General features: G+C 41.5%; 5 protein-coding genes across 8 annotated transcripts in view; 1 reads left to right on the top strand and 4 right to left on the bottom strand.

The window, feature by feature from the left end:
* Positions 1-3,603, bottom strand: part of ahcyl2b (adenosylhomocysteinase like 2b) — a 33,541-nt gene extending 29,938 nt beyond the window's left edge. For all 3 annotated transcript variants that reach the window (XM_029494825.1, XM_029494826.1, XM_029494827.1), the window contains exon 1: positions 3,239-3,603. In XM_029494825.1, the coding sequence (XP_029350685.1) occupies positions 3,239-3,574 (336 nt within the window). In that variant the 5' untranslated portion in view covers positions 3,575-3,603. The remainder of the gene's footprint in view (positions 1-3,238) is intronic.
* Positions 3,604-4,377: 774 nt separating this feature from the next.
* On the bottom strand, positions 4,378-10,575 carry tmem209 (transmembrane protein 209). Its single transcript, XM_029495252.1, has 15 exons — positions 10,522-10,575; positions 10,032-10,193; positions 9,826-9,884; positions 9,490-9,621; positions 9,142-9,371; positions 8,675-8,879; positions 8,280-8,455; positions 8,113-8,184; positions 7,882-7,978; positions 7,521-7,646; positions 6,981-7,078; positions 6,486-6,600; positions 6,268-6,365; positions 5,505-5,578; positions 4,378-5,302 (listed from the first exon to the last, which is right to left on the bottom strand). Exons 2-15 carry the CDS (start codon positions 10,169-10,171, stop codon positions 5,248-5,250), a joined length of 1,677 nt encoding a protein of 558 aa, XP_029351112.1. The 5' UTR covers positions 10,172-10,193; positions 10,522-10,575; the 3' UTR covers positions 4,378-5,247.
* A 648-nt stretch (positions 10,576-11,223) lies between these two features.
* On the bottom strand, positions 11,224-17,154 carry prdm4 (PR domain containing 4). Of its 2 annotated transcripts, none has more exons than XM_029495243.1 (12): positions 17,109-17,154; positions 16,735-16,798; positions 16,458-16,573; positions 15,896-16,084; positions 14,909-15,676; positions 14,522-14,671; positions 13,997-14,115; positions 13,824-13,909; positions 13,514-13,641; positions 12,824-13,414; positions 12,323-12,491; positions 11,224-12,159 (listed from the first exon to the last, which is right to left on the bottom strand). In XM_029495243.1, exons 3-12 carry the CDS (start codon positions 16,570-16,572, stop codon positions 11,814-11,816), a joined length of 2,661 nt encoding a protein of 886 aa, XP_029351103.1. In that variant the 5' UTR covers position 16,573; positions 16,735-16,798; positions 17,109-17,154; the 3' UTR covers positions 11,224-11,813. The 2 variants fall into 2 exon arrangements, with proteins under 2 accessions (XP_029351103.1, XP_029351104.1); XM_029495244.1 differs by lacking the exon at positions 17,109-17,154 and adding an exon at positions 16,927-17,091.
* A 786-nt stretch (positions 17,155-17,940) lies between these two features.
* On the top strand, positions 17,941-19,181 carry LOC115037052 (achaete-scute homolog 4-like). Its single transcript, XM_029495516.1, has 2 exons — positions 17,941-18,050; positions 18,142-19,181. The coding sequence occupies exon 2, from the start codon at positions 18,143-18,145 to the stop codon at positions 18,674-18,676; it is 534 nt and encodes a 177-aa protein (XP_029351376.1). The 5' UTR covers positions 17,941-18,050; position 18,142; the 3' UTR covers positions 18,677-19,181.
* A 1,231-nt stretch (positions 19,182-20,412) lies between these two features.
* On the bottom strand, positions 20,413-25,413 carry LOC115036884 (suppressor APC domain-containing protein 1). Its single transcript, XM_029495278.1, has 5 exons — positions 25,087-25,413; positions 24,611-24,791; positions 22,558-22,716; positions 22,181-22,336; positions 20,413-22,018 (listed from the first exon to the last, which is right to left on the bottom strand). The coding sequence occupies exons 2-5, from the start codon at positions 24,707-24,709 to the stop codon at positions 21,929-21,931; spliced, it is 504 nt and encodes a 167-aa protein (XP_029351138.1). The 5' UTR covers positions 24,710-24,791; positions 25,087-25,413; the 3' UTR covers positions 20,413-21,928.
* Between the last annotated feature and the right edge of the window lie 1,254 nt (positions 25,414-26,667).

Below are 26,667 nucleotides of genomic sequence, written 5' to 3' on the forward strand. Positions count from 1 at the left end.
ATCACTGCAAGGGATTTGTGTTAGCTTAGTTCATACATTCATTCACTTCAGCAAGAAGTATAAGCCTGCTATATCAGTGTAAAACAAATGGACAACTGTTGCCTTTTAGAAATAATAAGCCACAAAACAGTAGTAGCAATCAGCATCACCCAGCAGTCTACATGACCTTTTTTTTTTTTTTTTTATTTAAAGTAAAGACAACTTTTAGAGAACCTCTCCTTCCACATGTTGCTCTTCTCAAGCACAGCAAGCACAGGACCACCTATCAGGAATACCAGCTTAGTGAAAAACAGCATTACATAACAGAAGTCTTACTAATGCACTGATCTCTGGAGTCATTCAAAAATATGATTCTGCGTGCTTTAGTCACTGGCAAACACAAACAGTTAGGAGAATTGTTTCAGTTAGCAACATAAAAGGATTACAAAGTGAAACTTCATTTGTTTTGTCAATTTACTCAACAGGTTAATCATTGCTTCAAATAAGACATCAGGGGACACTTGTGACCGAGTATGAAATGTATACTTGACATATCCTGAGCCAAGAACTACAAACAGTGACTATGCTAAGGGCTGGGTCCGCTTTCCTTCCCAACTGGAGGAATTGACCATAGCCCCTCCCAGAAGCTGGGGACATGCATGCCAAACTGCACGGGTTTCAATGAAACTCATCATTGACTGAAAAAGCTCCCATCTGGGTCCACCTTCAACAGAGAGCCAGCATTTTAATCCCCTCGTGTGGCGACATGATAAAGGCACGGATTAAAGGCTGGCCAGTCATCCAGTAAGTCAGTCATTCAGTCAACATGTCTGCCTTCCTACTTGCATCATCAGCCCCACTGCCTCCCAAGCCCTTTACTGCACCAGGCAAGCAGAATTCAGCAGATGCTTAGAGCCAAGCTGTGGTCATCTGCCTATAATGCAGCAGGTCATCATCTATAAATAGGCCGCAGGCAACCTTCTGTCCCTGTGGCTATACATTTAAGTGGCTGATCAGAGTATTTATACTATTTACATTAATGGAAATAAATGCATTGTTGCTCAGATGTATTCAGAGTGTCTAATACCCTTTACTCAGGATTACTGGTCTCTGCGTTACATAAATGAAGACAAACAAACAAAATAAGACGTATGCCTCCTCTCTATGGTTTTATTGCTGATTCCCTTTGCATTTTGATAATCTCTTAAAATTAAAATGATTTTTAGAAAATGATTTGAAGAACAAAGTGACTACACCAGACTAAGACCTCTACAAACTAAAGGCTCAACTTGTATTCGTTGAAAGATTAACACTTCAAGAGTCAGAAAAGGGTAGATTTAAGAACAGCTTTGATGCTGCATAAAGGAACATTTTAAAGAACAAAAGTTCTAAACAACATAGAAATGAATTCCCTGTACCATGGTCCTGTACTTGAACTTGGTCTCCTCAATAATCCATATGTGGCTGCTACTCACTGGCAGTTCAGGTTTGGGGTCGCCCCCCACATGTTGTTCACCCTGCGGATATTGCACAGCTAGCAGCTGGTTGCTTTCGATGCACCTGCGTGCTGTGACAGCTTGAGGTACGAATAGCCATCTGCGCCGTGCTGCTGTCCCTGTGCAGTCCATTCTCACACTGCACTGTTCAGCTATTGCCCTGTGGGTCTTTTAGTGGGCTTTCCTTAGGGGTTGTCTAACTGGATAGGATCATGGTCTAGACGTCAGGGGTGTTGACTCCCATCCAACCTGTTCTGTCTTTTCAGTTTCACTCTTTTCTCAAGGTCAACAAAACCCTGACCTTTTGCATTTTCATCTCAATGGTTTCAGTTAAAAACTAACTTCAGTATTCTTGCAGTGAAGTCAAAGGTGGTCTGAACAGACCCAAATGAATTTAAACCAATCTTAAAATCTAAACTTTTAGCACTTTTAGCTTGTCTTATGGAGGTCAGTGAATCATTATGTCATACACATATCTAAAATCAATGACTAAACCTGACCATAACTGAAAAAGTTCACGACAATAACTACTAGCTATAAATCACCCTCAACTCTTAATAATAATAAATAATAATAATAATAATAATAATAATAATAATAATAATAATAATAATAACAACAACAACAACAACAACAACAGGTATTTGAACGATAAAGCTGGCAGCCACCTCAAAGGAATGCTTATCAAAACCGCTGTTTCCTTGAACATTGCCCTTAATATCCATTTCTGTCCTAATCAAGATGGTCATTGGCAGAAAGATAAGGTGCATTTAGAGCACGACCACAGTGGGCCAGTTTGGGGATCCACATTTGTCAAGAAAAGGATGTTCCAAGTCAGTCCGACCTGTGAATTAAGCCACAAGGGCAGGGAACTCCTGTCAGTGAAGAATCAGTCCTCTGTTTTCTAAAGGCTAAATCAGGCTTGAGAAAACTAGGTGATACCAGTGCCCTGGGGTCACAGATTACTGACTAGTGTTATGGCTGAGTTACGCGACGCGGTGTTAGAATAAGCTTGACACAGCTTGTATTCTGAGCAATGGACTGTGAATAACCTGTGGATACATACACACTTACTCACTCTAACCTGAGCACCTGATCCACCTGGCAAAGCAGGTTGTCAAAGGACAAACACTGATCAGCCACGATTATATATATATAAAAAAAATCATGCATTTGACTGATGTTTGATGAGGAAAGCTCTTTTTGAAAGCACACATCATATACTGGCACTTTGCTCCAATAAAGCACCACGTGTCACAAAGCTGGAGGTCACTGGCTTGCTCTTTCTCTTTATTGCTGTTGCCAAAGAAAAATGATTAAAGCATGTTGGCCAGCAAACAGAGCACCAAGTTGTGCTTTTATCTATAAGTGTGTGACTCTGTTTTGTTGCGTAAGATTGTTGTGAAATATCGACAGTATTAAGTGTGTACTGTCCTCTCTGACGCTAAACAAAACTTGTGCAAACAGTTGGACCCTCGGTGCTGTATATTTGGCTGTCAGTCTAAATTATAAGGGCAAATCGGTTTCTAAAGCGGTGTTTAGACATTATTACAGCCCTCACTGTGTTATTAGCGCCGGGGACCATCATTTAAAGCGTTGACCGACACGGCTGAACCAGCTCCGGAACCAGCTAGCCAGTTAGCACCGCCACACAATGCCAGCTCCTCCGCGGAGCTCTCACTGCGGCGGGGTGCTCGGCGGTGGTCCCGTAACAGCGACGTTATGGAGGGACTAAGTGTGAAAAACCACGCCGTGTCTCTCACCTTCTTCATCCGCGGAGCTTCGGCGACGGTCCCGTCACGGTTGACAAACGCCTCCCCGCCGTTCTGCTGCGGGTCCGACCGCTTCATAGCCGACGCCTGCGGCATCTTCGCGGGGTTCGGGGTGAGCAAGCCCAGGCTGCCTTCCCCGGCTTTCGCGGAGGGCTCCGCTGTGGGGGACGCGGCGGCGGAGGAACCGGCCTCGTGTGGCTCGCTCCTGCCGATGCTCTTGCCATCGGACGTCGGTGTCATAGGAGATCCGGCCGGTAAGTCTTTGCCGGTGGGAACGTCTTTGAGATCGACCTCTGCCATTTTCGCTGCCACAACCTGGACTGACATCGCTGCAGTTTCACAAAGTCCTTTTTCCACCACTGATAGCGAGTCAAGCGGATGTGAGCGGACGCGCAACGAGGACCAAATGCATTGTGGTTCATGAAGTTCATCTAAGTATCTCAGCCCTCCCTCCCCATTGGCCACCTTAGATACTAAGGGTGGACACCTGACTGACATTTAACATTATTCATTAGCGGGTAAAAATCTCAATAAAACCACTAATAAGCGCTATCTATTTATCTGAAGCGCATTCCTTATCGACACCTTGACTACATTACCCAGATGTCAGAGCTGCGCTGTAAAATGCATTATGGGAAGTGAAGTTTGTATCAATAAATAAGAAAGGACAACACTAAACTACAAAACAAACGCGCGACCTATGCCAGATAATGCTATCTGTCTTCATAGATATCACACATCTAACCTCTGATCAAATAAAAGCAGATGTGGAGAGTTTAATACTAATTATCAATCTCACTTTAGAAACAGTAAATCACTCATCTATAAGTACATGTTACATCACATGTAACAAAACAGTTTGCCATCAAGTGATGCTTTGTCATATTGGTTTCAATATGACAAATAATGAGTCAGTATAGTCCTCCACCCTCAAATCAGTCACTGGATATTGCTTCATAATCCACTGCATCACATCAGGACTCATGAGGTGGATATGCAGTATACCATGAGAGAAAATGGAACCAGGAGTAAGGTCAAACTGTTAAAAATGAACTACATTGCCACCTAGTGGATGTCTGTCATAGTCAGAAGAGAATGAACAAGCTTCAAGTTGTTTTTTTTTTTAAATATCTAAATTTATTTTTGAGTCTCAGGTGACTGTAAAATATCATTATTGAAAACAGGCAAACATGTAGAAAGTTTGAGGTTTATTAAATGGCTGCCAGGAAATGGCATTCAGTGCTCTTTTGTAGATGACATATCCAGAGAAAAGATGTTGGTGATTCAAAGGCTTTCTGTTTGTTTGCAAATTACACTGCAGCCAAGTAATATGGAAAAGTTAGTACAGCTACAGAATACTACAAATACTTCTATATTTGAGTATTTTTTGATTTTTTTGCAGAAAAATTCAAGCACATGCCAGAGGTATTCCCTATTACTGCCAACATCCACTCAACAATAAAATAAAAAAAGCAAACAAAAACAACATACCAGCTGGAAAAGATCATTGATGCTCAAGAAATGCATATTCACACGTCCACACATACTGTCTTTACATTCATGCTGAATGGGTGTGAGCCCTTTGCCATTCACCAATTGTGAGGTATATTATTTACAAGGCTGTCATGCTGGTACAATCTCAAAATACAAAGTCACAAAACCAAAGTTAAAAAAAAAAAAAATAATAATAATAATAATACAACTTTGCTCTAATCCTAAGCATACTGTTTTGTCAGCAGAAATATTTTCTTAAAATTTCAATGGAAATGCAGCAAGCTACCAGTCTGTATGTAATGTTGAAAATGCAATTACTAAAACTGAAAATGTCCAAAAGTGTGCATATATTGAGAGTTCGAAAATGAAGTGCTGTTTTCCTCATGTGCCTCTTACAGAGAAAGTCATTAAGTTGAAATATTCCAATCAGCATGAGCGCATCGAGAAGAAAAACAAAAAAAAAATCATCCACTTGTAGCTTTTTGTTGCTTATAAATTGCAACATATTAGTCTTCAAATATCCACAGGATGTTCACACCAGAAAGGCCAAGATTTACTCTCCTGGAGAAAACACAAGAAGCAATTTAATCATTCCACAATGAGCAAGCAAGGTCAGACTAATCATTTCAATCAAAATGCAATATGCTCATGAACCTTTGTTGAATGATTAAATACAGAAATATTAGACAGTTATTTTCATTGGTCAAAAGATTATTTTGAGCTGGGAGGCCATTTATAGGATTTTAGTAGCAGACCTACTCACCCCAGCATCCCTGACTCCTTGGTCTTAATGATATAGAGAAACATGAGGATCGTGTGGAACAGGTTGTTCCTGCCCTGTAACAGAAATCAAGATGGGTTCATGTCATCCAGTCCAAGCGTTACTGCACAGCATAATGTCCTGAACTGTTAAATGCTGAAATATCTCTTCTTAAACCCAGACCCAGTCTGCAGCAGTCACATACAGCGTGTGGGATTAACTACAATTAAACCTTTAGTGAAGAGAGACAATGAAGCTAATAATTAATTAGACTGATTTTTTAATGGTCATAATAAGGATTACAGCTCAGGTTTATCTTCGGCCAAAAATGAAAATCTACTCCCGTACAAAAACCAAAACATGCTGTCGGAGCAGAAATCAACCAACTCACTGAAGACTCTTTAACAGATGTTTAAAACGTTGTGTGGAAAAAGCTGTAACTGCTCAGCAATGCACAGGTACTGTAATGCAGAAATCAATGTCTTCAATGATGAAAATCTCAGCAACAATCCTCATCCTCCTTCCTGTTACATTTGCATGCAGTATTTATTATATAAGTATCTGGCAAGTTAAGCACCTTTCAATGAAAAAAATCATTTAATCTTGTGTTGAACTGATGCATTTAAATAATAGAAAATGATAGGTATAATAAGTATAGAATAGGTAGTCAGGGAAGACAGTTGAATGTGAAGCTGTTAGGTGCGAGCTGCTATGCAAGTGCCTGAAAAAAAATTATTTTAAGTGAAAACATAGTTTTGCCTGTCACCTTGGGGAGACTGTAGATGTGTCCCTGGTAGATGAGCTGGTAGTGAGGGGGGGTGGTGCTGCTTTGGTGGATGCAGAAGAGGTTCTCCTTGGTGACATCTGACAAAGGAGTGAAGTATAATGAAAAATGTAGGTGTGACAAGATGAGATATCAGGGAAAGTCACAAAACTTTCATTATTCTCTCTTCTGGAAGGACAGGCCAGTGTGAGTGTGTTTACCAGGTTTGTCTGGGGTGTGGCTGAAATGCTGTGAAGTGAAAGTCTTCCCATCAGGGTACTTTGGGTGTGGGGGCAGTCTGGAATCCAAGTAAGTGCAAAACATATGCACGAGGATCTGAGGAAACAAAAAGACACCACTCTGACTATGTGAGCTACTCAGATGATTAAATAAAACATAAAAATACAAATCACGTTTCATGTTTTTCCAAACATGAAATCAACCCTTGAGGAAAAACTACACACACCAAGTAATTCAATATATTTTCTACCAACGTTTGAAGCCACAATCATATTTTTTCTCTCTTTGTCATAAATTAAATATTTTGTGTTTTTGATGCAAGGTCAGACAATTAAAAGACATCCTCATTGACTATTCATGCTTGAGGTGTGAATATATGAAATATATTTGTTAGCTGCAGCACTAATAAGATACAAGATCCAATTGAATCCAAGCCTGAATCAGGACTAGCTTTGTGTTTATGTGCGGAGACTCACAGCACAATCAGTCGGGAGGTCTGTGTCCCACTTCCTGTTCTTCAGATCACCACCCCTGTTCCAACAAAAAGAACTCATGCAGCCGCTGTGAGCCAACTCTGCTGGGACAACACAGAAAACATGGCATAGATATACAGTGTGGACCATCAGTGTTTCAACAGACATTTGTTCTTTACTTTGTGCCTCTGATGTGTTTCATTTTAAATATTTGTTTCTCTAATGATATAAAAATGAAAACACAGAAGAAAACATAGAAATTTAGTTTGTGGTCCAACAGAGGACACTTAAAATGTACTATCAGCTTGATTTATTACATGTGCGGCTGATTTATCAATAAAATAAGATTCTCAGATTGGCTGGATTCTCACAACTACAGCACAATAATAAGCATAATCCTCAATAGTACTATTATATACAATTGCATTTGATTTTTGTTCTTATACCCCTTCACACACATACTTGTAAGTATTGTTTGTTTTGATTTGATTTTGATTTGTGCATGCATCAAAACTCATAAGCATTCTTTACAATTGGACCCACCTTTTATGCGGTCTACCAGATATTCCTGGTTGGATGTGATGTCCAGGTACTGGACAATAGAGTTCATGGTGGGGATGGATGAGGCTTTCATCACTGCTGCCTGCTTTAGGCTGCTAATACTGGCCTCTGGTGGAGGGAAGTGAGAAATCTAGTAAGACTCCAAACTGAGAAGAAAAATTCACTACACAAGGTAATGATGCTTTTCCATTTATCATTCATTCATGTAATCTTACTTTAAAGATACCTTTACACAAAAAATAGACACTGGTGTTCTTCTTTAGACACCTGATCACATCATCAGCCACCAAACAGAGTGAGAAGGTAAGTTGGGTATGATTGATGTTCACTACAGTAGGTTTACCTCCTATCTGGAGCTCTTGGCAGCCCATCCTCCTAAGGTGGCTATTGACCAAATCCATTTCCCTGACCAGTGGAACCAAGATGGTGTCACTTATCCACTGCAAAAAACACAATGATTTCCTGACTCCAATCCTTTTCTGTATTTTGGATTTTTTTGCAACAAAATTCAACTATGAAAACATTTTCATAAACACTGCATTGTATAGTTCTGTACATATGTTTAAACACCCACATTTCTAAGCTTCGCTGTCCAGCTGTCAATGCGATCCACTACTGGGCGACTGGTGGTGATTCTGGCCCACACCTGCATAACAGGAAGAGGAAATTATACAATGTCATCCTTATCATGTATCCACTCTGACACCAGCATCTTTTCTAATTAGGTCATAAATTACAGACTTCCTCTGCTGCCTGTTTGGAACCCAGGTCCGTATCGTCCTTGTGGGCAGACGGGGCTTGAGAGCGGCAGGCTGGCTGGTACAGGAATTTTCTCAGGCTCTGAGCATAATCCCCCACAGAACGATTGTAGTTCCAAAACGTTGGGCTGTGGTTTGGGGACACAGACTCCGGACTCCCTACAAAGAACATCAGCTGATCACTTTGTCAAATTTCATTTTATTGTGCTATACATATGAAAGAATTTATTTCCGTCATAATCAGTGAATAATCTTTTACAAATGGCTAGCAGGAGCATCTTTTCTGTGTCTTCACCTGTCTGACTCAGACTACCACTGACTCTGAATAAACCAGTTAGTTACTGGTGGTGGAATTCCTACAATGCGGACTTATTGTACCTAGCTGGCTGCGGTGACTCTTCTCCTCCTCTGTGCGGAGGAACCTCTCCAGGCTTTTCAGATCCTCCATGTAGTCCTCTTTGCTTCCTGGAGAGTTAAACACTGAGGGTGAGGTTCGGTATCGAGCCCTCAAGCCAGAGCCTTCTGCTGGCCCAATGCTGCTGGGATAAGGAGAGGAACCAGGGGAGGAACTATAGTTCAACACCTGAGAGAGGAATGACAGAATATGTTATCAAAATGCATTGAAGACATGTCGCCAGTCTATTAGATTCAGCTTCACCTATTAACCAAACTAGCATGTCTACAGATTGCTGAGGGAATCCTTTGTACCCAAAGGGAGCCCAAGCAGGCACAGGGAAAACATGCAAACCACAACATAAAGGCTGACAGGTTTCAACCACAACCCTTTTGCTGTAAACCATGGCACCAACTGAATAATGCGTACATCTGTGCTGTGATCAACGTACCTTCCCAAAAGCCAAGTTAGGGGAAAAGTGGCCCCCCGCACTGTTTGGGGTCGTAGGGCTGCTGAGAGAAGGGCTGTAACCAGGTACACAGCTGGGGGAGAACTTGGGGCTGGTGGCAGTTGATCGTGAGGGGCTGAAACTCAGCACACTCTGGCCCTGCAGGGGAGACGACTGGGCTGGAGCTGGGGTCTCCTTCTTTTCTGGCTTTTGTGGAGGAGAGGCCTGAATAGCTGTGAGGGTACAATGACCATGTTAGTCAGACTAGTTACTAAATATAACAGTAATTAATTAAAAGGTGTGAAGAACAAAAAGGCAGCAGTAAAAGTTAAAAACAAAACAGAGCCTCACTTGTATTCCTAAGGCCCAGGAGTCGATGCTGCTGAGGGGATACAGCAATGGTGGATGGCGCCATAGTGTATTTGAAATACTTCCAGAAGTCAAAAAGAGCATTGAGGCTAAAGAGAGAGGCTAGCACCAGTTCTGTGAAGGAGGAAGAGAATAACTAAGTAACTTCTGTGACAAAGTGTAAATACTTGAAAGGATGAAGTCAATGGATTAAAAACAATTAACAACATTTTCAGGTATAACTAAACGGACATGCACTCTTAAATCATGCTCATGCGCTGTTGCAACATTAACAAAATTACAATATTCAGAAGAGTAGAAAGTGCAGTAGGTCCTCACCAATGTACCAGATAGGCCAGTAGGTGATGTTATAGTATCGGCTCAGTAATTTCCCTGACCTGTGAGAACAGATAAAATAGAGAGATACTGTCATACTGTACACTGGAAGACGAAGGATGGGAGATGAAAACAGTAAATCAGACTTACACTACAAAATCTTGTTTATGTTAGCAAGAAAGTATGACACTGGACTTGGACCACCTTACATTTCAGTGTAAATCATGCCGGCTAAGGACACGTTGAGCACAGCCCAGGCTAGCACCACCTGTCGAGCCTGCTCCTCCCTCCTCATCCTCAGCGCGGCGTCTATCACACTGGGCATCCCCTCCTTCGGCGGGGTCAACATGATTTCAGCTCACTGCTTCAGGCTATAACAAGGAACAGAGGGGAAAAACAAAACTGAGATAAAAAATCCTACAATCAGGAACTGATTTTAACAACATTACCACTAACACAACTATTTAAACAAAGCGTGTAGCGCCACTATTGTGCTTGACTGAGAGCTGCTGGTTTAGCACGGTTAGCTGAGCTCCTAGCTAAACGGTTAGCTAAAACTTGCTAGCGAGCAAATAAACAATGTATTTGAGTGCGTATGGTTCACCTACATTTCTTTTAGTGATATACAATAATTGATGCAACACTTAAGATATAACCGAAGTGCAAATCGAAGGCAGAAGAGATATAAACAATTCCTACCACGCTAAAGTGGATGACAAGTGCGCCGCTGCATGATTTGTATTTTACCGGAAGTAATAGAATCTACTTCCGTTAAGAGGTAATGTCAATACCTTCAATAATAATAGATAATACTTGATCCTCATTGGAAAAATTATAATAACAATAAACGTAAACAAATATAAAGCTAAATTGAACTACCCAGAATAATACAATTTGCGGATATTATAAGTTTATATATGCCAAGTTATACAGTTTGTCAGTGATGCAGTGAGTCAGAATTTCAAATGAAAATTTAAGTTTTAAGTTCAACTGAAATAACGCTTCATTCAAATTATGTGAAAATTAGCGTTTTACACTTTCAGTCATTTTATCCTCAGGTAATCCCTTCAAGATTTATCTGGTGCCCGTGTATTGTCTGTCTTCCTGAAAATGTAATTTAAAGTAGCAAAAACAAACAAGAAAACAGGCTAAAACCTAACACTGTCGTACACAATTAATTTGCCACTTACAAGTGGCAATAGATGAAGTGGGCTATTCACATGGCCATGTGGGGACTTGTCTCCCTACAGTCTGTTTTAATTATAGAGATCAGGTCCGCCTTACCTTTTAAAAACCACTGTTGACAGACCAAAAATGATGAGTTATGAATTATATCATGATTGGCAATCATTAACATAAAATAACAGCAACTGCTCATTTATTTTAATTATCATTAAAAAAAAAAAGGATAGAATATTTCAAGGATAGAATAAGTCAACATTCACACCTTAAGGATTATCACAATAATACCCAAATTGCTGTCTTCAAGAGGCTTACATCCATTCATTGCTTTCAATAAATATGGTTATTTAGCAGTTAAATATGATCAGGTCCACAATGCAGGAACGTAACATTAGACATTTTAATTGACATTAATGTGTAGTTACAAATGAATATCAAAGACAAAGTCCATGTTATTGAGCAAGTCAAGGAAAATCAGATACGAACAACAATGAATGATGGGTAGGTTTTATGAATCCCACCAACCAATAATATTGCACAGGCCTGAGTTAAATGAAAGAAGAGGGAGGGACTTGGCTTGTAGAAATACAGTCAGATCTTTATGGAGATTACTTTAGCAGCCTTGTAATGCTTGTGGGAACTAAAATAAAACAATTTGAACTGAGTAAAGTGTGCCATTAAAATGCACATTCTTTAGGATGTTGTGATTAAAATTTGTTGTAGCTGATATTTGGCAAAAACTAAAGAGGTAAACATCAGAATTATGGTAAAAGTAAATAAATAAAAACGTCTCAAGAGGCACAGCATTATCAGTGTGGAGGTGACAGGGACTTTTCAGAGTTATATCCTCCAACATCTAAACCACAGTCTTCATTGTTGGCTGAATCAACCAGTCTCTCTCTCTCCCCCCCACTGCTGCCATCCTCCTCCTCTTCCTCTTCCTCATCGATATCCTGCTCCTTACGGAATGTTCTTTCAGTCTTTGGCCCCTTGCATATCTTGAGGTGGCGAGTGAGGTGGTATTTGGTGAGGAAGGCTTTGTGGCATTTTTCACAGACAAAGTCTCTGCGGCCCTCGTGAGAATTCATGTGCTTCTTTAGGTCGTTAGTCTTGAGGAAGTGTTTGTCACACTTTGGGCATTGTATCCGCCGCTCACTGCAATAGGAAAGGGAAAGAAGACGAAACCAAGCAGTCAATTACCACTAATAGTACAAAACTATTCTAGAACTATTGCCCAAGAAATTAGTCAAAGAGATTAAAAGAATGGTTGTTAATCTTCACATGGTTATTTATAATATGTAAAATAAAAAAACCATACTGGGTATGAGAGAACATGTGCTGCTTCAGGTCATGTTTCCTGATGAATGCCCGGTCACAAAGGTCACATTTCAGCTTCTCAGCGCCAGTGTGGATGAGCATATGGGATGCAACGTGGGACTTCTGTGTGAACGACTTTTCACAAACTGTGCATCTATAGTTCTTCTGACCTATGAATCCCAAATGGGGTTTAGAAATTTAACAAAAGCAAAGAATAAAAAACAGTATACTATTCCTTTAAGAAGGATGCTTACTTAAAAATGAGGAGAAATTGCTTTTAAATTCTTAATTTTTTATGGCATTTACAATGTGTAAAATCTTTTCAGACAAGTCATTCTAGGACAAAAACTTCATCCAAATGTAGGTGACTAATACCCCCCCCCCCCCCCCCCCCCCCAAATCTGGCTTGTTGGAAAGACTCTGGAAGAACTGTCAAATTTATATGGCTGCTGAGAGGCACATGTTACCAAAGTTAAAACATTTCCATTAACCCGATACATACCTGTGTGAATCTTGAGGTGCATCCTGAGATTGCTAGGATCACTGAAAGCCTTACTGCAGTATTCACATTTGTGAGGTTTCATCCCCACATGGCCCATAAAATGTACATTGAGCTTAGTGGATGTAATGAAAGCCCGTGAACACATGCTGCACTTGAATTTCTTCTCCCTTACATGGCCCTGACCTTTTGCTCTGGAGGTAACATTATTAGAATTTCTGTTACAAGTGCCCCTGTTGCTGCTGTTGTCATTGTTTGTTTGTCCTGCAGCAGGGGCATGGCAGGGCCATGGAGAGGAGGAGGAGCTTGAGGTCCCATTAGTCATCTTCTCTTCCTGGTGAGTGTGTTGCTGTTGCTGTGATTGCTGCTCTTGTTGTGGTGGTTGCTGCTGCTGCTGCTGCTGCTGTTGCTGCTGCTGTTGGTCCTGTGGTTGGTGTTGCTGAGCATGGTCCTGTTGTGATGGGCTGTGGCTGTGTGGAGGCTGGTTATGGCTGTGGTTGTTGTTATGGCTGGTAAGATGAGACTTGAGTTCTGAGAAGGAGGAGCACTCTTTGCCACATTGGCAGATCTGGCCCACAGGCACCTGAGGAACACCTGTCAAAGCAAACAAAATGGTGGAAACACTCAAATGACGACTGTATCAGAGTTGAGATTTTTTTTTATTTTTAATCAGAACTGTAGATGCCGTCTCACCCATCATCCTACAGTAATCTCTGCTGTAATAAAAGAGCAGTTCCTGGTCTGGGTGGATCTCTGTGGTTGTACAGAAGAACAGTTTACCATTGGCAGGGTATGCCACCAGGTTCTGCTCCTCACGTGTCCTAAATTAGCATCACAAATAAATAACTGTTAATTAACTTACAACTTATATAAGGGGCTGATCACAAATGGTGGATATATTTTATTTGGGTAAGAAGTTTACACTACCTCATGTGAAATTTTGTCATAATGCCAGCTGCTTTTAAACAAGGACTACTACAACCACTACTACTCTTTGTCATACCTTGCCTTGCGGACAAACATCATCCAGTTGCATTCATTCTCGTCTGTTGTCACAATGTAAAACTCCAGCACATTATTGTGATACATCTGTGACAAGAGGAAATGGCTCATCATCCTCATATATTGAGAACAGTTTTGCACTGATTTCACTCCAACTTAAGTTGCTGCACTGACCTTCCATAGTTGAGGTGTGTCCTTTTCAGGCCAGTCAGAAAGATCCACGTTGCCACAGTGTTGGCCAACCATAGGGCCGAAGCAGGTCCTTGGAGGAATGACATCCCTCGCAAAAACTCCTACCGCAAAAACAGTTTATCAGCTCATTTCATTGAAGTCTTCCAAGGACATGGTGCCTTTGCATTGTTTAGCCCCTTACAAAAAGTCAGAGCAATCAGGTTTGTGTGCATAATATAAAAATGCTTCCCTAAATGATGCATAAATGAAAAATTCTGAAATGAAGTGTTTTTCATTTCTACCCAAACTGCAGATTGTGTATGTTTTGAAAGTCCAGCTAAGGACTAAAACCAGAGCAGCTCCGGCAAAACAATTACTTGCTCAATAACACAGATATTGACAGACTAAAAGTCAGATATGACTTCCAAATTCCCTCCAAAATATAGACATGACATCAGTGCACAGTATAATGCCTCAGTTCTGATCTACTCCAACAGCTGCCTTGTTTAAGGTGGTTTATTCTCTTACCAAGTGGTTCATCAGCCACTGAAATGCGCAAGCACAGTGGACGTGGCAGAGAGAGACGAGCTCTGCTTTGAATGGGTGCATCAGGGATGAAGGTGACTGGGCCGTGCTCTGGGCAATCTGAGGTATATGAGCGCTCACACAGTGTGCACCCTAGTAGACAAACAAAACCAGCACAAAATTTTCTATGCTTGAGTTACTTCAGTCACTGCCTTTATATAATGTTCAGAGCTAAGAGATTTTGTTTGTTTTTGTTTATTGTACATTGTTATCATTTTATTTATAATCTATTGCTGCTTTTTACAACTGGAAAAAAGTATTTTATAAAGCTGTATTCATAATTAGCAAATATCCAGTCATTAAACATCTGAAGGAGTCAAATCAACTCACATATGGTGTAGGCAGTGACCATGTTCTCCTTGTTGGATGTAGAATCCTCGAGCTGCAAGGTGGAATTCACAAGGACTAGGTTATTTTCTGGTCCAAGTGACACTTCTGCAGTAATGGGGGACACATTTACCGCCTCCAGTCCCATCCCAGAGTGTCCATGAAGAGGCACTGGTTCCAGCTGGTTCTGGCTGGCCATGGAGCCCGTGAGAACCACACTGACGACTCCTGAGTTCAGCTCCCCATTTGAGTGGAGCTGCTCACCAAGTCCTCCTGTTCCTCCTCCACCAGCGTTTCCAACCCGTCCCCCCATATGATCTGGCTCCATTACAACTGGTAGTTCAAGCACAGGGGGACCGTGGAGGGGCAACACTCCACCAGATGAGTCCACTCCAGTGAGTCCTTCATGTGACTGAGGCTGCCTTCCTCCACCAAGCTGTTGTTGAGTATCAGACACTGCCACCACCCCTACTCCATCAATAGCCAGCTCCTCTCCCATTCTGTCAGGCGACATGGGGCTGCTGACACGAGATTCCATGGCCAATCCTGTAGAGTCCAGTTCATGAGCGCTGGTCTGGTGGAGGTCCCCCTGCCCGTTGACCTGTCTGGAGTCCATGGGCACCAGTCCCTGCTCCAGTGGGCCTCCAGGGCCACTATAGGGGTCTAGACCAGAAGGATTGTTGCTGGCCACGGACAAAGTCCCATCCATGTTAAGGCTGCTGGGATGAATGTATTGAGGAGGTGGACGGTCTGCCAGGTAAGACAGAATGCCTGCATAGCAAAGAAAAAAAACAAAAAACAAAAGGAGCGTTTCATTAATTTTATTTATCACAGCTAGAAATGTCTAGAGGAAGACAACCCCTCAGGAAGAGCATCTGGATTAAAGCCAAATCAAGCAAGCATCCACACTACACAAATGCAACAATATGTTTTGAGAAGTCCTAAAGAAATATATACATATATACATTTTAAACATAGACCAAAGCTCACCTGGCAATATGTGCCGGAAGTAGCTGCTCTCCAGGTGGGGGTATGGAGGAGGTGGCAAGGAATAGTTCCTCTCTGGCAGACCACACATAACTCCCCTGTCACTCAGTGGACCCATGGGAAGCATCAGCGAGAGGGCAGAAGGGAGGGAGCCCAGGGAAGGACCCAGGCTGGGAATGGCCACTGGCATGCCTAAAGTAGAATTCCCATGAAGAGATGAACAAGGACTGGACACTGGTGTGAAGAACACAATGTGGCAAAGAACATGATGCACTGGTAAAAAAAAGAGGTCTTTGTTCATTCAGATAAGAAGCACAACACATTATATGGGCCAAAGCTTAACCATCGTCTGTAAAGCAGAAAGAAAGCATTCAATTTTCTCCTGAAAATCGCATGTATGATTTTGGCATAACATAATCAGAACATACTGCCATGTTTTTCATCTGAATGGCCAAGTCACTCAATAAGTCATGCTGACTCATTTCACGCCTGGATGATAAATGAAGTCTTTTAGTTTAATATGTGTCTGGGCACGAACAAACAATCCTGGGAATGCTTTCCTCACCTGGGGCGGGGATGGGGTTGTGTGTAGGTGAAGTGGGCAGACCCAGATGGCTGGCACTCACTGAGGGCACACTGAGCTGATCCATGCCCACAGGACTCAGGTTCATGTCATTCATCCTGGGGAAACAACATCACAATACAGGGTTGTGTTTTTGGAAACAGGTATAAGATCTGAACCTGACTGGCACACGCTTTGTTAACATTTTAAAATGGAAATTGTGAATATCCAGGATTTAACAACGCTTGTGCAGAAATACACATTAGCCACGTTAGCTTACCTGGATTCAACAACTGTCCATTAGTGTCGGTGTCCTGCTGAAAGGTGCTTTAATATTTCTCTGCCTGTTAAATACAGATATGACAAGAAAATAACTTTGGGCTTCCTTCATAAGTTTTGCTAACTGTTCAAACCACCAAAAATTACAGTTTGTAAGGTATTTGGAGGAGATGGGGTTTAGCGAAACACCAACCAGTTCAGCCACAGTGCTAACGCTAGCCTTGCTAACTTGCGTCTCCATACATCGGCGAAACAAACAAAAATAAATGATTAGAGCTCGGAAAATTGCTTCCACTTCTCACTTCGGTCGAATGTGTAGCTTCGGAGCAAATATACTGAATATTAGGAGAAGTTGCACGAGAAACAACAACATACCAGCACAATAGCTCCATGACAGGGGCCATGACAGCATACCGTTCCACTGCGCATGCGCGGTAGCATCGCGTTGCTGCTGATCACAGGTCAGTTTTTCTGTCCTCACTGTCTAATAATTTAATTATGGCTTCTGCTGCTGCTCTAAATGATTATACAACACACACACACACACACACATATATATATAATATAAAATTTATGTGGAGAAACTAGATTTAAAAAAAATACTGATGACCATCTTAAACACTGATAGATTATTCAGTTCTCCAGGTGACATTACCTGGATAGTGTATATTGAAGATCCTAAGAATTTTCTGAAGGTTTTTTTTTTACAACTTAAAGTACATCTCTGAAACTTAAACGAAACCTTTGGGGAGCATTATCACACGTTCCCTCAGTTCCAATAAATGTACAAACAGCATCTTTTAGGTACGCTTACTATTTTCAGGACTCATATGACAAATTATGAAGCTAAATGTAAAATAGGACGAGTGTCCGAATTGAAACACAAATTGCAGGTCACTTCGTAGTTGCATAAAACAAAGCTCAGCTGATTAATTCCCACGTTTTGTTTTATGTTTGATTTCTATTTGAATCGCAGATTTCTATACAAAGGCAGATTATTAAAAGGGCCTAAACTTATATGTGCCGCAACCTGTCTGTTTTATTCATTCAAGTCAGTTATGCAAAACTGACACTTCATGGTGAGAACTTCTCCTCGGTGGTGGCGGAAGGAAGAAAAAAATGCTTTATCTTTTTATCTATGGGAAAAGCTTAATGGCTGCATCCACGCCCCGGATCACACCCACCCTGTCCTTACCCTCAAAAACCCCAACAAACAAGTTGACATTGACAATGTCCTGATCTGAGAGAGTCAACTTGAACCTTAAAGTGGCGACTCTTTCACAAAGCAGGAGATGGCTGAGGGGAGACTCTGACAAGGTGAGCTGAAGTGATTATAGGTGCAGGATCATTTTCTACACATTTTATAGCTTCTTGAATGTATTATAAACGGTCTCGTTTTTTTTTTTAGAATGATGTCTTTCCACAACAAGGAGTTGATGGAGAATATTCCTTATGTCCCTTCGTTGGCGGTTCACGGTCTCTCCATGGACAAGAGCGGAAAGCACTACAAGGACGCGCTCCGGTTCGGACTCCCCTTCCCCCTGGACCCGGCATACCTCGATCCGGTGCACGGCCAGATGTTGCCCTACAGACGGCTCTCCTATTACCCCTTTCACGGACCCCTGGCCATGTGCGACTATTCCTTCGAGCCCGCGTTCATCCGAAAGAGGAACGAGAGAGAGCGGCACCGGGTGCGCTGCGTAAACGAGGGTTACGCGCGGCTCAGAGAGCATCTGCCGCAGGAGTTCGAGGACAAACGGCTCAGCAAAGTGGAGACTCTGCGGGCCGCTATTGACTACATCAAACACCTGCAGAACCTACTGGACTTGAACGTGTCCGGGATGGAGGTGTCGCTTGGAAATGCGCGCAACCGTTCGTCAGAGTGCAACAGTGATGGAGAGTCCAAAACCGGGCTCAGCGACTGTGGGGAGTTAGTTTACTAGATCTCACTCCCTCTCTGCTGCACATGACCTAAAGAAGCCTAAACAATAGCAAAAAGTGAATTTAAATATCAAGGACACTGGAGAACAACGTTGTGTTTTCACAGTATGAATAAAATGAGTATGACAGAAAAAAATACGGTTTAAACTGCAGTTTAAGCTCAGTGCGCACTGAGAGTTTGTTTACATGTAGGGAGGTAGGAAAAAATCCCTAAAAGAAAACTAGTATTTTCAGGTGGATGTTAGAGACAGAAGATGTGGAATTGTGAAGATGTGCCCTTTTGTTGCTGGTGTGGTGATTGTGTGCCTTCCGGTGATCATCGACAAGGTCAGTGAATTAGCTGGGTTTTTGAAATATGTGAGATTGAGATTTAACAACACAAGTAGGCATGTCTGTGTTCATTTTGGTCTTATCAGTCATGAATGCTGACAATTCTGTGCACAAAGTCATTGTTTGGGGGAATTGTTGTTCTTTTTTGTGGATTTCATTAAACTTTTGTTTAAAAAAAAAAGTTATTATGGACAATAATTGAGCCCATTTCAAAGGAAATTAAACCGTGGAAGAGCTTCTTGGCAGAAGTTTTGCATCATACACTCATAATATCTAAGACTTTCTTGTATTTATCTAAGATTTACTTGTGTTATTACTGAATTAACCCCTTTAAGGTGGACAGATTATGCATGAGCTTCACAGACACCAAAAGAGGAGTTCTTTTTTTTTCTAATGTTATGATGTTGGATAGTTGCTATAAAACCTACTGTAATGAAGGAAGCTGGATTATGACTCAGTTTACAGGCCTTTTTCTTTTTGTCTGGGAGGTGTAGCGCAAGTGTGCTTAATAATAGCAACTCAGTCTGAAAACTATTTCAATTGAATATTTATTAATGAATTTAATATTTATTAATATTAATTTATTAATATATCACAACGGTCCAGGTTGCAGTCAGCTTTCTGAGTACAAAAGTAGCATCTCAAACCAAACGTGTCATCTCACTCACAAGCCTGTCTCCCTTTTTCAGTTACCTGAGTGCCCTTCAAAGACCACCTACTCCCTGCACTGTCTTTGGGTTCTCAGGAAGTTTTACCTCTACTATTAGTATGAGACATGTTTTATCAGGGAGCCCGCGGCCTCATGAGAAGAATCCCCAGAAACACTTAATTTCCATCCTATTTGTGTGTTTATGCTTCCCACCTCCGCTGACCTGCACGGAAGCCACTCAGATTTTCGGATTTACGATAATACCAAAACCCCAAATTAAGGGGAGTGGGGGGGGGGGGCTAAACATGAAATTGTATACAAGTAAGAGGGATCTGGAGAGACCAGCAGAGCGCAGTTCAAGTGAACCGTGTTAGTATGGAGGAATGGCATTGACAGGCATGAAGGCATGGCAAACCCTCAGCAAAAGGTGTTTGGCTGAGCAGTTTGTGAATTAGATCCAATAATTAGCCAAGTGCTGGTACCCTGGGCTTGATGGTTCAGTGGCACTGTAGACAGGGAACATGAAGCTACTTAAATGAAAGCCTCCAGTATAATGGATGTTTTCTTTGCTCTTGCACACAGGCTGATTCTAATCGGACTCCTGAACAGATTCCTTGCAGGCATAACTCCTCTTTACTGGAAAGGTTGTTGCTAATGCGTGAATGTGTTCAATACAGAAGACATAAGAAAGATTTGTAACATTAGGTAATTCGGTGGAGTGACCTTACAGGGACAGTTTCATGAATCTGTCACAACATCTCTGAGAGAAAACTTTATTCTCAAGCACAGCAATAGATAGAAATGTGCCCTCATACTGCACTGTCTCCTCCCAATTCTGTTTACCTTCTCCCATGATGATGGTGAGCTTCTGGCTGAAGTTCAGGGTAACAACAACATCTCTTCCTAACATTCAGGCAGACACACATGGCCACCATGGGCCCAAGAGTAAACACACACTCATGGACAATGACAGCACCATTACTCTCTAAGAGCAGTCACACAAAACAAGATCTCAATTAAGAATACAGAATGCATACATATGTCAAAAGTAAAAAGTGAACAAAAAAGCAAAATAAATTAAAGATGAAGGGTCTCTGTCATTTGTTTTCTACATGTAAGAGAGTTTGGTCAATATTAAGCCTGCTAATATTTTCTTTTGTGAGCAAGGATACTGATTTGGGCAGCATAGGAGAGAGAAAAAATTCCTGCAAGCATGCAGGATGACTGGGAAAGATAAAGTATATCAGATAAAGTAAGATCAGTGCAGGACCACCAGGAAAGGTTGCTACTACGTGTCGAGACAGAGAGCCCTCATGCCTAGGCGGAAACTGAACAACCAGGAGTTACAGGCGACACAGTGATGCTGGGTTTGCCTCTGTTTGCTGCAGGAAAGCCTAAATACCGAGGTCTCTGAGGATATAATTTCACTTTGAATGCAAAGTTACAATAGCCCATCAAAGCCAAAATGTATATCATCACATAGAGCTATTAGGATTTAACACTTTTTATTTTCACAATAAATCATTTCGATTTGTAACTATGCATTGCCCATAGACACCATGCAGCAGTGCTTTTACTCTTTGGCATGCTGATGCAATATTGCTCTTCCATTTGAATTTGAAGGGGAAAATCAAACTATGAGCTACACGAGTTAAAATATTATTCGATTAATCAATTAAAAATTGATTAAAAGCAGCAATTTCACAGAACAGTCCCCATTATAAATTTTATGACTGCATTATTGTTGTAAGTCAGTGATACTTCATATATATATATATATATATATATATATATATATATGTAGCTTATACAGCTTATACAGCTTGTAGTTTCATATAAAGGGAAATTAAAACCAAATCAAAACCAGTAATAGCGCAGTACTTCATGAAATATACAATTACTTTATGAAAGCTTTTAAACCCTGCCTTCATCATATATTGAACTGCTAGGGCACAAGTTGTTTACAATGTTAGCTTCTCTAATGTGTGACAATTCTCAATAATAAGGAATTATAATTGTCACATTAAGTGAATTTATGGTGTAAACTGACAGCAGGGCTTAGCCTTAATCTTGAGTCCTAACAGCAATAGTAACACGTCAGTCAAGTTAGGCAGCAGCAGCTGCCTGACACAAAAGCTGGTTCACAGAACTGGAAAAGAAACAAGTATTACATTGTTAAGTGTAATTTATTACCTTAAATACATATTTACAAGTAGTTAGATTGTCTCTGACTGCGTAGAGGAAATCCCTTATTTATTTGCCCCTTTGCTGTCAGTTAGTAGATCTGCAGTTCATCAAGCTTCTCAAGGAGTTTGTCTTTCTGCAGCTCCAACATAGAGATCTGGTGATTCTTGTCACCCACTGCCTGTTAAAGATATAACACACACTCGTGAAGCAAAGGTAGGAGAACCTGCACAAACACAGGGGCAAAACTCTAATAAAGCTAAGTGCAAAATACGGATTCGAAACCAATTTCAGTTCCTCCATTTTTCACCACTATAAGCTTAATTATTGAAGTCATTCTTACCTGAGTGAGTACTGAGTTGTGCCACCGGAGGTCATTGTCTGCCACCGTTTCAAGCAAACAGGGGTTGCTGCTGCTCATGACATTGGGCTCAGTCATCACAGAGCCCAAGGAGCCGTTTGCCCTTTGGATGCGAGACCTGAGGAGGAGGGACCGGGTCTGGAGAGAGACAGGAGAGAGCCAACTTCTAATGCTGTTTCTGGTTATATGAAATAGAGGATCATCAGCACACAGCTTCTATTTGCTCAGTGACAGTTAGGGGAAGTATAGAAGCAGAAATGCTAAAGCTCACTCATCAACCAGTTTGAGGATATTGTGGGATCTTTATATTTCTTGACCAAACGGAAGGACACATGGCTTCAAGTTGTTGAGGCCTGTACCTCAGCTGCGCCTCCCTGGTAGGAGCCAGCCTCGATGCTATCCTGTCGGATCCTGTTTTCCTTCAGCCTCTGGAGGTACCAGTGACGAGCCTTCTCCAGAATCTCCAGACCAGACCACAGCGTGTCCTTCTCCTTCTCTAGATCCTTCAGGCGCTTAATCTGAAACAAGACAAATACATCTTCATCACCAGACTTGAAATCCTGTAACTTAAGAAGTCTACTGATTTGAAAGAAATTTTGAATAATTTATATATATATCATGATAAACATACATTTCAGACACCCCTGGTTTTATGTTAGTTGCATGCCATCCCCTCCTTTAATTTCTTGTCATACAGTATTTCTACATTTCACTATCTAATAGAGACCAAAAAAAAAAAAAAAAAAATGCTGCAGTTCGATTAAGTCCAACTGTATTTTAATGTCTCTACGGGTCCAACAAGCCTGACCAATGTAAAACAACATGACTAGCCCAGTGCTGCCTGTTGTCTTCCAGAGGCCCCCGAGGATGTGTCCGTCCGCAGAGCCAGTCTACAGAGCAGCAGGAGGCCTTCAGATCTATTATCTACACTCAGCTGGATTTCATGCACTTTAAACAGGCTCAAACAGAGACAATAGGACTACAGCAGCCAGGGAGTCATACTCAGTGATGAGTATGAGTATGAGCGATGAGGTCAGGATGTTATGAACTCTCTGTTAAAGGCCAGTTAGCATGATAAACTCATGACACTAACATATCACTAGCAAACGGTAAATATTAGCTGCGTTTGAGTCATAAAATTTTCAAGTCATGTATGCTGTTCACCTTATCGCTGTATGTCTGCTATAAAATCATGTAAAAGTTATTGCTGTTTTTTTCTCTTCTTTTTCCATTAGTTAGTGTCTGACAGCTTCTTTTTATGATGATAGAGTTCAGTGGAAACCTGCAGGGTTATATCGAGCGTTTGACAGGAAGCTGTGAGGAGCAGCCCTGACATGTGGGAATGTGTCAGTGGGACGACTGCAGCCAAGTTCCCTCCAAAACAACACACAGACATGATGGAAAAGCTGAGTGAAAACAGGACAACCCTGCAGTGTGAAATGTTTATTCCAATAATCAATGTCTCTTCAAACTCTGAGGTGTGTCTAATAATATTGATAATATCAATGTAATGAAAACTATTTTGTGTTATTGTTCTAATGACACAGAAACGCCGTCAAACAGATATATTCAAATGTGATAAATACATATTTCAGTGTTTACAAAGAGTGTGGATAAGAATTTAGAGAATACACATAAAAATATTTGAGGTTTTCTTCTGGGAGTGTGGTAAAAATTTTTGCGCGAGGTGGGGCATTGAAGACATTTCTAATCAAGACCAGACTTTCCACAGCGAGCTGATAAATTGATTAATCACTCAGGAGGTGACTAATTGTCAGCCTTTTCAAAATCCATTCTCCAATCTGACGATCTTCTGTTTAAATATCTGAGACTGTAGTCTTTTATCAACACATGTTATTCAGGATTGATTAGGAAATGAAATAATCAGATTCATTCATTATGATATAAATCAGCAGCCACAGTCCTGCTGAACTCCTAATGGAGTCCAGTATTTCTGCTTTTAGCGAGGTTTACCACTCCTTCCTTTCTAACTTGTACTTGCTTGTGTGTTGCTACTTTGAATGTTGTCATTTAGCACATGCCTATCGCAGACACGCGTGTGTTACATGAACCTGAAGGGACGCAAACTTTTCTCTGTAATGCTTTTTGTTTTTCTCTGAGCAGCATTTCAAAATGAAATAGACAAGTCTTGAAAGACGGGGACCTTTGCTCATAATACAAATCCCGTATATCGGAAAAAGTCAGAAAGGTCAAGTAAATATACTGACCAAAACGTGCTTGGTGCTAAACGTGACACACATGAGAGCACAACGGAGCTGATAGGAATCATTACCTCAGGAAAAACATACTCGTACTCACACATGAGAAAGATGCAATGAGATGTAACTGATTAAAATCGAAACCACACTTGTATTGCACACCACACACACACACATCATCTGCCTTTCTCACCCATAGGTAAAAGCGAAGTGCATCCAGGCTGTGGAGGCTGGTCCTGAGCGGGATGATGACCACGGTGTAAGACCCAGAGCCAGAGGGATGACAGGCCATGGAGAGGAGATCGGTCACCGACAGCTATTACTGCCCCATATAGCTGGCTGGTAAACAAATCACAGCTCACTAGTGGCTGACTCTGAATAATAACAGAGAGAGACAGCGTGAAAGAGAGAGAGAAGGCAGGACTAGGGGGAAAAAAAGCTGTATGATGCAGAGGAGCAGGCAACATTGTGCCCCAGGGGCGAGGTAATGAAAAATTCCACATGTCACTGCTATGACTGGTTAATCAACATACAGTCCAAGAGAGAGAAACGGATGGTTGGAGAGAGGTTAAACTGGCAGTTGTGCATCAAATAAAAGACAATAAGAGAAATCCGAGCAAATGTGAATGTAGGAGATTTGAGGAGATCAATGTGCAACTAGCGATTTACCAGATTCTGTCTTGTCAGCATTGGCTAGTGAAAACTAAATTTCAGCTTTAAAGTGAGAATGGGAGGGGAAAAACTTCAGGTTGACAAGCTCTTATCGGGCTTCTTAGCAGTATCCCATCCTCCTTCATCTGAAGTGGAAAGCTGATATTCTCCTGTAAGCTGCTGCTGACTGAAAGGGAAGTAGATGTGATTATTTTCTCGCCAGTTTCAGGTGAGCTCTGTGTCTCGACATGTTCCCTGGAATGTGACATAACCTGGGGACAAGGCATCACGAGAACACAGGTGTGGAAGTGCGTGCCAGTGGACTTTATAATAATTGAGAAAGGGTAGTGCAGGTTCATTTGTGAGGGCAGAACAGGGTGGATGCAGGGTGGAGTCCTCGTGGATTTCAGCCGCAGTACATTGATGTTAACGTCATTACTATCAGCGCTCAGCTGTGCAGTCGCTCACTGCCAGCACAGAAAATCAGTGACATGTGTTGTTTTATTGTTTTTTTTAAGACCGCCCCAGGCCAAACTGGCTGCCCGGCCCCATGGATGAATGGAAACAGTTATTCATTTTAGCCCACTGTTGTTTATGAAGGAAGATTCATAAAACAAACATAAAAAAAAAAAAGTTCTTATATGTATTTGTGTAATTGTTGACACTGATGAATTAATCTGCAAACAACTTTCTTCTGTTGCTGGTGAAAGTGCAGATAAGTTTGGACCGCTTCAGATACAGATAATTACCGGCCCAGTGTAGTCCAACCTGAAAGATAAATCTGTCGAGTCGTGAAAAAAGTTCAGACTCAAATTTGTGTCCACATTTTGTCCATATTCTTGTAAAATATCGAATATATATATATATATTAAAAAAAAAAAAAGAAAGAAATTGCTCTCCGCTTTCTTTGCTTTATGTAAAGGGAGAATGGGAGCAGGAGTGCAGAGAGGGAACTGGTACATCGTCTGTTTTGGGTTTGACTGTTTTGACAGAGCTCCCTGGCAGAGTGCTCCCTGACTTGCCTGTATTTGTCAGAGGCTGCAATCTTTGTTGAACACCAGCAGAGGGAGGTGTAGAGCCCCCCCCCTCCACTGCACACACACACACACACACACACACACTAGGGAAGGATTATATCCAGAGCTGACATTTTGTGACTCTTATGATATTCTCATTAAAGTAGGAAGCCGTAGCTTTTACAAAACACCAGATGGCACTGCACGATGAAGGTCCAGAGCACCGACACTTCCTCAAAACTATGTCAACTATTTTGAGCCTCTCTCACCCCGCGCTGTGAGGCACTTCTGTTATTTTGTACTTGTGTAGAAAGGGATATCGTCCGACGATTACAGCCTGGAGTTCATTGAAAAACAACAACATGAACTTGATCTCCATCACTACAGATCATCAGATTAGGAGACTAAAAAAGACACGTTTTGTTTCTGGATTCTTTTCCTGCGATGGTTTTTGTGTCTGTGAACACAGGTCAGGTCACAAGCTGAGGCCAAGACAGCACTCAAATCACAGCATGTGATCAAGGAGCTTCGGAGGAATGACTCTGTGATTTAACATCCCCCGATGGAGCCTGAAGGGAACCCG

The sequence above is a fragment of the Echeneis naucrates genome, chromosome 23, assembly GCF_900963305.1.
Source record: "Echeneis naucrates chromosome 23, fEcheNa1.1, whole genome shotgun sequence".
Classification (NCBI taxonomy): Eukaryota; Metazoa; Chordata; class Actinopteri; order Carangiformes; family Echeneidae; genus Echeneis; species Echeneis naucrates.

Excerpts from the sequence above, each read along its gene's own strand:
- tmem209 (XM_029495252.1), bottom strand. The coding sequence starts at position 10,171 with ATGTTGACCCCGCCGAAGGAGGGGATGCCCAGTGTGATAGACGCCGCG. Across the intron at positions 7,079-7,520 it reads TCTGGTAGACCGCATAAAAG|AGTTGGCTCACAGCGGCTGC; the intron begins GTGGGTCCAATT and ends TTGTCCCAGCAG. Across the intron at positions 6,366-6,485 it reads CCACACCCCAGACAAACCTG|ATGTCACCAAGGAGAACCTC; the intron begins GTAAACACACTC and ends CTCCTTTGTCAG.
- prdm4 (XM_029495243.1), bottom strand. The coding sequence starts at position 16,572 with ATGAATGACATGAACCTGAGTCCTGTGGGCATGGATCAGCTCAGTGTG. Across the intron at positions 16,085-16,457 it reads CAACCCCATCCCCGCCCCAG|GCATGCCAGTGGCCATTCCC; the intron begins GTGAGGAAAGCA and ends ATTCTACTTTAG. Across the intron at positions 13,910-13,996 it reads ACACACCTCAACTATGGAAG|ATGTATCACAATAATGTGCT; the intron begins GTCAGTGCAGCA and ends CTCTTGTCACAG.
- LOC115037052 (XM_029495516.1), top strand. The coding sequence starts at position 18,143 with ATGATGTCTTTCCACAACAAGGAGTTGATGGAGAATATTCCTTATGTC.
- LOC115036884 (XM_029495278.1), bottom strand. The coding sequence starts at position 24,709 with ATGGCCTGTCATCCCTCTGGCTCTGGGTCTTACACCGTGGTCATCATC. Across the intron at positions 22,717-24,610 it reads CACTTCGCTTTTACCTATGG|ATTAAGCGCCTGAAGGATCT; the intron begins GTGAGAAAGGCA and ends GTCTTGTTTCAG. Across the intron at positions 22,337-22,557 it reads ACCAGGGAGGCGCAGCTGAG|ACCCGGTCCCTCCTCCTCAG; the intron begins GTACAGGCCTCA and ends GTCTCTCTCCAG.